This window comes from Enhydra lutris, unplaced genomic scaffold (genome assembly GCF_002288905.1).
Source record: "Enhydra lutris kenyoni isolate GAN:26980312 unplaced genomic scaffold, ASM228890v2 scaffoldscaffold19, whole genome shotgun sequence".
Lineage (NCBI taxonomy): Eukaryota > Metazoa > Chordata > Mammalia > Carnivora > Mustelidae > Enhydra > Enhydra lutris.
Window position 1 is genome coordinate 38265100 of NW_019154103.1, and position 11837 is coordinate 38276936.

At 39.4% G+C, this 11837-nt stretch overlaps 1 protein-coding gene across 2 annotated transcripts in view; it reads left to right on the forward strand.

The window, feature by feature from the left end:
* The window catches only part of LOC111148272 (centrosomal protein 120), an 82024-nt gene that overhangs the window by 59867 nt on the left and 10320 nt on the right, over positions 1–11837 (forward strand). For both annotated transcript variants that reach the window (XM_022504748.1, XM_022504749.1), the window contains one exon: positions 3492–3590. In XM_022504748.1, coding sequence (XP_022360456.1) covers positions 3492–3590 — 99 coding nt within the window. The remainder of the gene's footprint in view (positions 1–3491; positions 3591–11837) is intronic.

Genomic DNA, 11837 nt, shown 5'->3' on the forward strand with positions numbered 1-11837 from the left:
CCTTCTCACAGGCCCTGTTACATAGGTGTCAGGATTCTCATTTTTCCCTTCAGACACTATCTATCTCAAAATTAGAACAGAGCACTATCTTTTCCGAATATAAACCTTAGAAACACATTTTACGTGATTTTCAGTATCTCTTTTTCCAATTGTACTTATAGCAAATTGGGGTAAAAATCACTCAACATATTACAAGTGTAAACCGTGTCATTAAGTTAAGAGCGAGAGGGAAAAAATTACTAGTTCACCTGCCAGAGCACCAGACCTAACAAATTCACCCAGCATGTGTAAGTGTTCAGTAAAACAAGCCTTCTGCTCTTGTGAAAATTCTTGGTAAATTTTTTTTGGAGCCAGAAGAGGGCAGAATCCTATTTGTTATTTTTACATAATAACAAAGACCTAAAAGCACAAAAAGGAAGGCAGAAGTGAAAAAGTATCTAGTTCTCCATATAATTTTCTGGTTATGACTGACTGAGAGCTTTTCATTTCTGACTGCCCGTTCTCTTCAGTGTAGAAGAAGTATTTCTATTTTCACGAAATGGTGTAACATTAAGTTAAGATACAGTTTTACCAAATACAATCCTGATTCCTTTTGTTATGTAAGAAGTCAGTTTATGGTTTGCTTTTTGGTAGGAGTCTCCTCAATGGCTTAGAAATAATCCAGTTTTTAAATAAAATATGGAAAACAATTTAGTAGGGCAGACTGAAGTTAAAAATAAATGCTGACTTTTTTTTTTAAGATTTTTATTTATTTATTTATTTGACAGGCAGAGATCACAAGTAGGCAGAGAGGCAGGCAGAGAGAGAGGGAGAAGCAGGCTCCCTGCTGAGCAGAGAGCCTGATGTGGGGCTTGATCCCAGGACCTTGGGATCATGACCCGAGCCGAAGGCAGGGGCTTTAACCCACTGAACCACCCAGGCACCCCGATGCTGAAATTTTCTTAAGATTATTTGGTAGCTATTGCTTGTCCACTCGTGTCTTAAGGTAGAGGGAAAGATGAACGGAAAAAACACATTATCCTTTGGGACCTCACTTTTAAAGAGTTCGTAAAGAAATTAGGGAGATGACTCAGCCTTAAGTGATTGTGTATAATCAAATACCAGGGAATGTGATAGGAACTCTTGGCAATTTAGAAACAGTTTTAAGACAGCCTCAAGTTTTAAGTTAGAGTGGAAAAGTAACCGGCTCAAGAAGTTAGTGGGGCAGGGGAGGTGGTGTATAGGACATGGACCTGAGGGCAGGAGGAGAGGGTCTTCTGTTGAGGAAAACCCAGGAGATAGATTCAGCAAGGAGGACAGAGGTGCGATTCTGGAACACCGTGAAACCTAGACAGAGGAGAATAGGCTCCAGACTACAGGCAAGTTGCAGTGATGGTAGATTCTTTTTAGCAGAGAGGACAGTGGGATGTGTAGATAAGATTTAGGCTGAAGAAACCAGAGAAGAGGAAAAGAACTTGAGCTAAGGAAATGGCAGTAGGAAAGTAGAAGGTTTTCCAGGAAGAAATGTAAATTGTTGGTTTGTGACAGACTCGAATGAGGGAGTAGAGCATCAGTGATGAAGGCAGTGCCCTCTGTCTTGTAGGGGATGCGAGCTGTGGGCATAGAGACAGGCAGATGGGAGCAGCAGTGAGCACAGCTCTGTGCTTACTGCCATGCTAGCCTCTCAACTGACTCCAGGTCCTGAAGTAAGTTTGCACACTAGAGGTCTGTAACTGGGCTCAGGATCTACGTGTACGGGCTAGCTCAAGCCTCCCGTCTACTCACAGTGAGACATCTTAGCTTGAGGTCTGTGAGTGTCCTGGAGGTAGATCAGATCTTCACTCGGGTGCATGTTTCTGGGAATTGGGTTGGTATGGTTTCTTTAGAATCACAGAGGCTCCTATATTCTTAAAAAAATAAAGGTAGGAATAATTGATTGGGCCAAAGGAATGAACTCAGAAAAGTGAGGTTTCAATCTGAAATTTGATAACTATAGTTTTTTATTTAAGCATGAATAACTATGCAAATGGGAATTATTTTGAGACTCATGGCAAAACTGATAAAACCTTATCCCGCTTTTTCTGTTGAGTCAATCCCCTGGGTTTATGTGATCCCTCTGGTTTCAGTCCAGTCCTGACTCTCCTTCTTGGTCCCATCCAGACTACTACACCTTCTCCAGGACCCATGGACATGATTGCTTTCATAATTAAATACTACCCTTTAAAAAAAAATACGACCCTTTTATCTTAGAGCCATAAAAAGATTTTTGCTATTCCACTGACTGACACCCTATTGTTAAATTAACAAGTAATATGGATAAATCTGGAAGGCATAAGTAGAAGAGATCATCTTTGATAATCTCACAGTATTATTCAACTTAGGACATGTAAGTCTAGTTGTGAAATGTCAACAACTTTATATCCAAGCACCAGGGATTTGTAAAGCTGAAAAAACCTTGATTCCATGAAGTCCTATATTACTGCAGAGAATGTTCTGGTCTTTTGTGAAGGGAATTTGGCAATCAGCTTTTCCTTACATGAAAATAAAACAAAAGTTTTCTGGAGTTTGAATTTTGGGAGAGTGCCTTTGGGTTTGTTTTCCTGCAAAAAACAAGGAGCTGTGTATATGGGAAAAACTAGACTTGATACAAAAAAACTTAGACCTGTTTAGAGTCACAGTATTTTACTGTAATTCAGGCATATTATTACATTATCACTTAAATAGTAAAACTGTCTGTTGGCTTCATGAATTTGTTTGGTACTTAGTTTGAAACACTGAGAGAGTACATTCCAGAACTTAGCCAAGTTGGCTTGAGTTCATGCACAACAGATTGCCTGCTGCAAGTATAAATAACCATTTTTTTAATGGAACCACTTTCATGTTTTTCTTTATATATTTGAGGGAAAACAGAAAATAAGAGTTAGATGAGTATTAGTAGGAGCATTATTTTTCCTACTCTTGGGTTTATTTTAACATTCTTAAAATATTTTTCACTTTGTACTCTTGCTTAGTAAACTGCTCTGATAAAACATTTCACTGTTTTAGACATTTTCTGATTTTTGCCGAAATATACAAGTATCTCTACTAGCTTTTTTTGTTTTAAGACCAAGTTCCATGTCATGAGAGGCCTCCAAAAGGAGTAAGTTGGTTTCTCAGATTGGGAGTGCCAGCTGAATTGGAATGCTAACAGTAAGAACTGCTTTTTGTAAAAAATGAATGTGTTTTGCACTCTCTACACGTTTTAATACATTTATAGTAACTGTCTGGAGGTTAAGACTGATTCAGTTCCTTTTAGTATAGGCTGTTAGGCAGTAAAAATACGACTATATTTTAAACAAGAAAATGTTCATGTGCCATAATATTTATAGTAAATTATATAACAGTTTTAGATGATGTCGTATGTTACACTGTATAAACTCTTTTCTTAAGCCAGACTCTTTGTATATATTATCTTTCAGTGATTGTACACAGTGGTATAGTGTTTCACTTGATACGATTTTAATCACTGTCAGGTTGAACTTGAAAGGAAGTTGGAATCTGCAACTAAGTCTAAACTGCATTACAAGCAGCAGTGGGGACGAGCTTTGAAAGAACTTGCCAGACTTAAACAGGTATGTAGTTGATAGCTGGTGATGGATTGGTCGTTTTATGTCTTTTTCCCCTTGATTCTTTACAAGTATGCGTATTTGGCAATATCTCTTATGTTCGGATGTGTTCATTTCAATTGTCAGGGCTATTTCTGACAATAGGAGGTTAGCGGCTTTTTTAAAGAGCTTTTTCTTAATTAAGAAAAAAAAGAACTTTTAGGGTTTTTTTTTTTTTGTTTTAAGTAATAGCCAGCTATCCTCCCCGGAAGAAAGTGGGAATAATTTATTTTACTTTCACTTCTAAAATGGCCATTTTTTTTTTTCTCTTAGCAGAAATTCCTTCCACTGAAAGTACCTTTCAGGAGAGAACTTTAAGAATAACTTTAAAAATTTAACATGTCCTGCAACTGAATAGCTTATTTTAAATGTTATTCCTAGAATTCATAGTCATTTATATTCAGTGAAGAAAAGGAATCAGAGACCATTTTTTGTGTAATTTTATAAGAATTTAAAAGGTGATAGTGGTTTCCTGAATTCTTCTTAGGTTACCTTCCCCGCCCCCTTCTTCCTACTTGGTAACAAATGCCATAAGCCTCAGGAGAAATTAATCTCATTTTGGGGTGTAATTTCCTCAGATGATTAAGATCAAGTAAAATATGAGCAGGTTTTTTAGAATCCAACCTACTTGACCTGACACTTCTAAGGATCAATAATGGTTAGCTTTATTCTAACTTCTGCCTTTTCTTTAACAGTCAGTTTTATTCTGAAGGAAATTTGGCACTTGGTCCTTTCAAATTTGTATTCTTTTTAATCTGTCTCCATGACCATTAAATGCTATTAAACAAATTCGTGGTATCGTACCGATCACTTCCTGCCCTCAAAGTGAATTATGTCCAAGACCGCAGAAGAATTAATAGTACAGTTTGCCTTAACTAACTCCTAGAAGAGTTGAGATTGTACAGAATGACTATGAAAGTTCGCAGGACAAAAGATAAATGAGTGTAACTGGGGGCCTCTTGTATTCAAGGTACTGCCCTAGATTGATTGATGTAGGTAAAACTTAAGTCTTTCCCTCAGGGAGCTTGCAATTTGCTAGTAGGGAAGAAAATTACAAGTATAACATATATATTTAAGAGCCCTGAGAAGAACCATCCAGAGTAGTCAGGAGGGGAAAGTACATGTTTTACAGCACTTAAGAAGGGGCTTATGGAAGAGGAGGTATGTCAGATACAGCTCTGGTGAGTGGGTAGTGATTCAGGAAAGTAGTGAGGGAAATGTTGGAAATAAAACGCCAAAATGATTATGGCGAACAGGATCAAATTGGAAAGCAGAGGCTGTACTTGAACCCCAAGAGGAGGACCCCTCATAGCAGTCATTTGAGGCTAGAAGGACTGGAACGTCAGTGGGAACGTGACACGCAGACTCATGTAAAAAAACAAAAACAAAAAACACATAGTTTTGGTAGATGCTGTGTAGCACCATCTACTTGATTTTAATGTGGAGTAGAAAGTCAAAGATGATGCCCAAGACTTAAGCCTTACAATCTGGAAATTTAAGACGAGAAGGAGAAAGGACTTACAATGTCAGGCACTGTAACTCGTGCAGAGGGACATTCAGCGAGCAGTCAGAAATGCGGATCCGACGTGGCTGAAGAACAGAGCAAGGACTCCCTTGCAGGGGTGAGAACTGAAGCTGGGGCAGGCAGAACTGAGCATTCTTAGGTTTGCAGTGGACAGATGAGAGCTGATCCTGGAGGCAGCAACTGGAAAGAGAGTGATCCTGATTTCTAGCCCCTCACTTGTCATTCCATTCTAATCAAGATCCTTCCGGAGCAGGTCATTTTATTTCTGTTTTCCAGAGGAAAGACACTGAGACTTAGAGAAGTCAAGTCAGGTGCACCTGCTCATACAAAGACCGAGGACTGGAGTCCAGGCTCTTTCCCCTTTATAATGTCAGCTTTTTTATTCCCTAGAAGCCAAATAGTGAAAGAATTTCAGGGAGAACAAAGGGACCCAGGGAAGGCTTTAGAGATTTCTGACCAAGGACTGAGGTACCGGTCACAGTTTGGCACATCCCAGCCAGGAAAATGTTAGATAGAAGAGCTCTGATGGTGAGAATTCAGGGACTTTGGACAGGAGGAAGCTCAAGTCGTGACGCCAAGGTCCTTAGGTTACATGCGGTATGAGAAGGAGGAGTCCCAAGGAATTGGGAACAAGGAAGTGATGTGTTGAGAGTAGCTGTTAGAGGTAACAGATTTCAAATTCTCTCAGAGGCGGCACACGGGGTGGTTTAGAACATGGCCTGGAGTCCTAAGAGGTGAGCGGAATCTGGGCTCTACCTCTTGATTTTTCACCGTACCAATGAGGAGACTAATCTCTTATCACAAGTTTGTCTGAGAATTGAATGAGTGGCTTATACAGCATTTAATAAAGGTTTGGTTGTAGGATGTGCCCACTACCTGGGAACTGTTACAAGGAGATGAGCTCTAAACCTGGAGCATTCTTGGTTTTAGTCAGCGGGGACCTAATTGGTTGCTAGGTTTGGGTATTTTGGGAAAAATATTGGAGGGATTTGTGACTACAGTGTTCTGTTCAACAATTTCAGATTTTTAAGTCTCCAAAAGCAGCGGATGTGATTATATAATAATAGAAATAGGCAAGTGGGCAGGCTATAGTTTGAGTAGTAACAGTACTTTATTTATTGATATGGTAGCTTTCTAGATGTTCTTTATAGATGTTCTTTAGAAAACTGTGTAGAAGGAAAAAAAAATCCTAAAGTGCAGATATACCAGGTTATCTGTAGAACTTCCTAAAGTTTGGGTATAAAGAGATGAGAGTGCATGGAAGCTGTGGCTCTGTCAGCGTGTCTTCCCGGGAGCCTGTGGTAACCCTTGCCCACTGAGCGGCGCTCTCCCCTGCGGAGTCCCACGTCCAGCTGGGAGCCCTGATTGTTCCCCAGGGTCTTGCCGGGTGGTGAAAATGCGAATGAAGTGAGCCAAAATAATACAACATTGTTAGAAAAGTACGAGGACAATGGGCTTACCATTGTATTTTGTCCCTCAAAGCTAAGGGAAAAATGTTTTAAAGACAATGTTTGCAATACCCCGATTAGATTTGCAATCATTTCCAGTCTTAAAACTGAGAGTAGACTGAGAAGATGTGGAAGACCCTGCGTGCAGCTAAAGGAAAGTTACATAGTGAAGGCTCAGAGACTCAGAAAGGCTAAATCCATAATGAAAAGGTAGAAAAGGGTTAGCTTTTGACTAGGGATGACTTGCTTCTCCAAAGCAAATACCCTGAGTACTGAAACGGAATTTCATTGGGATTGTCAGGAAAAGGCTGCCACTCCCTTGCCCCTCCTTCCTATCACAGGCATCCTTGTACACTTTGGCTCTTTCTGGCTCCTCCTATTTAATGCCTTCTTTTCTGGTTACACTTTCTCCTCCATCTTTTCATTTTGCCTAAAAACCATTGGCAAAGTAATTCTGGCAGATTATTCTTCCAGAGAAGTTATTGTCACAAAAGTCAGATGCTGGGCGTCTGGGTGGCTCTGTGGGTTGGGGCCTCTGCCTTCGGCTCAGGTCATGATCTCAGGGTCCTGGGATCAAGCCCCGCATCGGGCTTTCTGCGCAGTGGGGAGCCTGCTTCCTCCTCTTTCTGCCTACTTGTGATCTCTGTCTGTCAAATAAATTAAAAAAAAAAAGTCAGATGCTGCCCTGACTTGGTGTCTGTGTTAAGAACAGAGCAGCCCTACATGGCTGGTTTACCTCGGAACTATTTGCTCCAAAAAAAAAAAATCTCATTCTTGGAGTGCAGTGATCTTCCTTGCAGACTAATTCTCTTCCTTAGCCCACAAACTTTCTGCTTTGGAAACAACACTGTAAACAAACTTTGAGGTCAGCAGGAATCACTGATGTTCTGCAGACAACTTTCGAGGTTCGGCACTTAGGAAGAAAGGCAAGAGCCAGACTGAATTGTGCTCTGCCACTCACTGTTTTTGCAGGATTAAAATTAATAACTTCAACTAAGCACAATTCATATGTGTGAAAATACAATTTTTTAGAACTTTTTATTAAAAACACATTTATTGTGTTTGAATATAAAATTGGAATCCTCTCTCTGCTTTTGTTCAGATGATTGTTTGTGCAACTTCTTCTTTAAATTGGATTAGTACCATGTTAATTTTACATTGCCTCTGGTGAATAGCCACGGGGCTCTAATCTCTGCCAGTAATTTGTCACAGCAAAATCCTCTGGAGGGCCATACAAAACATTTGTGTAGTACGGATTAGACGGGGAAAGCCATATCTTAGATTGTTAATAAATGTTAATGACAAAACCCAGCTGGTAAAGCTTGGAAATAAGATCTAATGTTTGGTGCCTTTTGCCAAAACAATGTTTAAACAGATTTCCATTACTCAAAGGTGACCCAGTGTAGTCAATTTGTGAATTAAAAAAATCATACTCCTCTAATGATTTAGGGGGGAGAAAGTCTTTTCTGTTGCCTCACAACCATAAAAATCTGTGTTTCTAAGCTGCAATTTTGTGTTGTTGTTGTTGGTCTTCGCAGACGGGGGAGACGACAGCTGTAACCTGGAATGTAAAATGGGTCTGAACTTAGAAAACAAGGAAATGAGCCCCAGACATTCTGGATCTGATGTCTTTCCTACAGGGTGTAGCACGGATCTTTAAAGAATTCTGTTAGACAGTTAAGGGGGAATTTAGTTTCTTTTTCCCGCAGGTCCACCAAGATACACTCTAGAGCTATTTTTAAACCCAAACACTCGAGTTTCGTTGTTCTACAGATACTGAAGGTTGTGGCTTTAACTTTTGTTTTATAAATAATATGTTTACTTAAAAGCATTTCTTGTGACCTTATAAAATAATTGTCTAGGTAGCATAAAAGCCACTACTTTAAAAAAAAAAAATCATTAAGAGGTATGAATTTGGTACTGGAGAACATTTAACATTTTCATTATGTCAGATCCATTAACACTAGGTACGTTTGTTCCCAGGACAGGAAACAGAACGAAGATTTGGGGGTAGGATGTGGGTCTCTTACCATATTTGTGCCCAGTAGATCTGTTTAAAACTAAGCTCTGATGTATTTAGTTAAAACAACACAGACTTCATTGGCTGACATCAGCACTATCTTGTCCAGCCTCCTGCTTATCCACTCTGGGTAATTAATTTGATTAATTTATAAGTAATTTAGCCAAGGAGGGGATGTAAATCTTTGTTTAAGAAAACAGTTGGAGGTCCAAGTCTTGGTTAAAAACTGTGTCTTGAAACCATCCAGGCCCTCCTACTGACTTGTCAGCTCTGGGTTATTTTCAGAAAACTTGACTTGAGTTCCTTAGTTTCGTTGTAAGTTTTTCCCACAGACTTACATGGTATGTGTGAGTGGGAGAGTCGGTAGTGGCCACTTTTTAGCCGCTGTTTAGTCTAGTGTATGCATGTTTACATCTCCTCTCTGGATTTATAGGCAGCTAAGGCAAAATAAAGATTATACTCACTTGATGGAGGAGCCTTTAACCCAGAGCACCTGGCAACAGAGAGGATTTCTTGCTCTAACCTCTAATTTTTGTGCGTGCATGTGCGATGATTATTAATGCCACAGACTTGAAGAAAAATGCAAGGCATTTAAAGGCTTTTCTTTAGTGTTTTAGAACTAGAATGTTTCCAGTTTCGTAAAATGACAGTTTTGTAGGTAAAGCTCGTATCCTATAATTGGCTTTAGTAATTTTTTTTTCTGCTTGTAATTATGCTTGCCTATTGTAAACAAATGCAAATTTTGCAACACTGCATAACACAGAAGAACGAAATCACCGGTATTCTTTTCCCCTCCTTAGCCAGTGTTAAGAGTTTGGTATATTTGGTTGAGCTTTCTTGTCCTTTGTTTTTTAATCATTACTTTTTAAGATATCCTAACAGTCCAAAGAGGGGGCTTAAAGAAAAGATGAGGATTCTTAGACACCCCAACTCCAACTTTATATTTTAAGAAACAGCATTATCGGGGCTTTGGAAGCTCTCCATGTGCCTTCTTTCAACTGTGTCCCCTCCAGAGGGGACCGACTACTTGCCTAAATTTGGTAGCTATTCTTCCTTTGCTTTTCTTTTTTTGTGTGTTTTTAAACGTCATATAGATGGAATCATTTTGTTGTCTACCTTATATGACTTAGAATTGCTTTTAAGATTTAGCTATAGTTAATTTTTATTGCTTAAAAAAAACAATATGAACATATTGCACCATTTATTGAGTCCTTTTTCAGTGATTTTATTTTTTTAACTTAGAATAAGACAACAGTGGAAATTTTTGTATGTGCCTGAGTTCTCGTATTTATACCAAAAAGTAGAGTTTCTGGTAATAGGGTTCACTGGTTTCTTCTGCTAAATATGGCCAAATTACTTTCTAAAGTGGTGGTACAACTTTTCAGTTCCCAAGAGTGCTGTGTAATTGTTATTCTCCATTACCATGTCCAGCCCTTGGCTATTATAACATGTGTTAATTTTTTCCAGTTTGGTGAGTCTGAAATAGTATCACTTTGTGGCTTCAATTTTCATATCCCTGATCACTTCTTTGGAGCATTGTTTTCATTTCTTTATTAACCACTTGTGTGGTTTCACTGGGGAATGGCTTTTTATGTCTGGGGCTCAGTAGAAGTAAGGCAACAAGTAATCCAGATTTTCAAATTACAGCAGTGATAGTTATTTCAAATTTGACTTCTGGTAGAAAATAGGTGATATGATGGAGAATTGGAATCTTGAATGATACAGAAATTCTAGAACTGAGAAGTACTTTAAGTGCAATGGAAGATTTCAGTGGATGAATTAACAGCATATTGGTTAGAGCAGAACCAAGAATGTATCAACTGAAGTCAATAAAAAGCATCCAACCTGAAAGAGGGTTTAAAAGGATGGAAAATATAGCCAAGACCATGAGCATCACATGGGATCGACTGTATGAGACTGACTTCCTTTTGTGTGTAACTGTGCCCCTGTCTTAGTCTGTTTGGGCGACATAACAGAATATCACAGACTTAAACAACAGATTGGTTTCTCACAGCTGTGGAGGCTGGCAGGCCAAGATCACGGTGCTGGCATGTCAGGCTCTACGTTTGGTGAGAGCCTGCTTCCCAGTTCATTAATGACCACCTTTTTACTGTGTCCTCAGGTGGAGGCCCCCGAGAGCTCCCCTGGACCTCTTTTATAGGGGCAGCAATCCCATTTATGAGGGCTTGCCTTCACGACCTAATCACCTCCCAAAGGCCCCATCCCCTAACAGCTCAAAATGGGAGTTGGGTATCATTAGGCACATTTCCCCAGCTATCCAGAAGTAGAGAGTTTCTGAGAAACTTGTTGGAAGTTGAGGTGGCACAAAGCAGAGAGTATCCCCAACTTTCCCCCAGTTGGTGTTTTGCCATTTGGCTTTTACAAAAGACCTACACGTATGGTAATGGCTTTTTCAGTAGTAGTCAAACTCTTCTTTGGATTCATTTAGCAAAAGCCAGTACTAACGTAGGTTTTTTGGAATAATGGAGCCGTATAATACCAACTTTCAAAAAGGTGGGAAACCTGTATGCATTTTGGAGAGACACAAATATTAAGCCTCTAGCAAGCCCTCAGAAGATAACAGAATGGGAGAGAAAGCAGTATTTGAAGAGATACTAGGTGAGAATTCTCTGAAAGTAAAAAAGGTATCAGTTTATAGATAGAAGAGTATTTATGAACTCTAAGCAGAATAAATACTAAGTAAATCATACCTAGATTCATCATAGTAAAATTGTCCAAAAAAAGCAAAACCATAAGGGATGGGGGTAGAGGAAGGCATGGCCTTCACGGGAACAACAGATGACTTCACAACAGCAGCGCAGGAATTCATGAGAATACCATCCTTGAAGTACTGAAAGAAGATAACCGCCAACCTCATTTTCTTTATGCATTGAAAGTGTTCTTCATAAATAACAGTGACCTAGGACTTTTCAGACTAACAAAAATTGCGAGACGTTGTCATGGCAAACCTGAAGTAAAAATATGAGGTTTTCTTCAGGCAGAAGGAAAATGATCCCAGAACGAAAAACAGGAGAATAAAAAGGAATGGAAAGAAATATCTGACTAAATAGAAATAGTTGTTGATTGTAGGAAACAACCCTCACAGGCTTTGTTGGGTTTAAAATATACATAGAATTATGGGGCGCCTGGGTGGCTCAGTGGGTTAAAGCCTCTGCCTTCGGCTCAGGTCATGGTCCCAGGGTCCTGGGATCAAGCCCCAC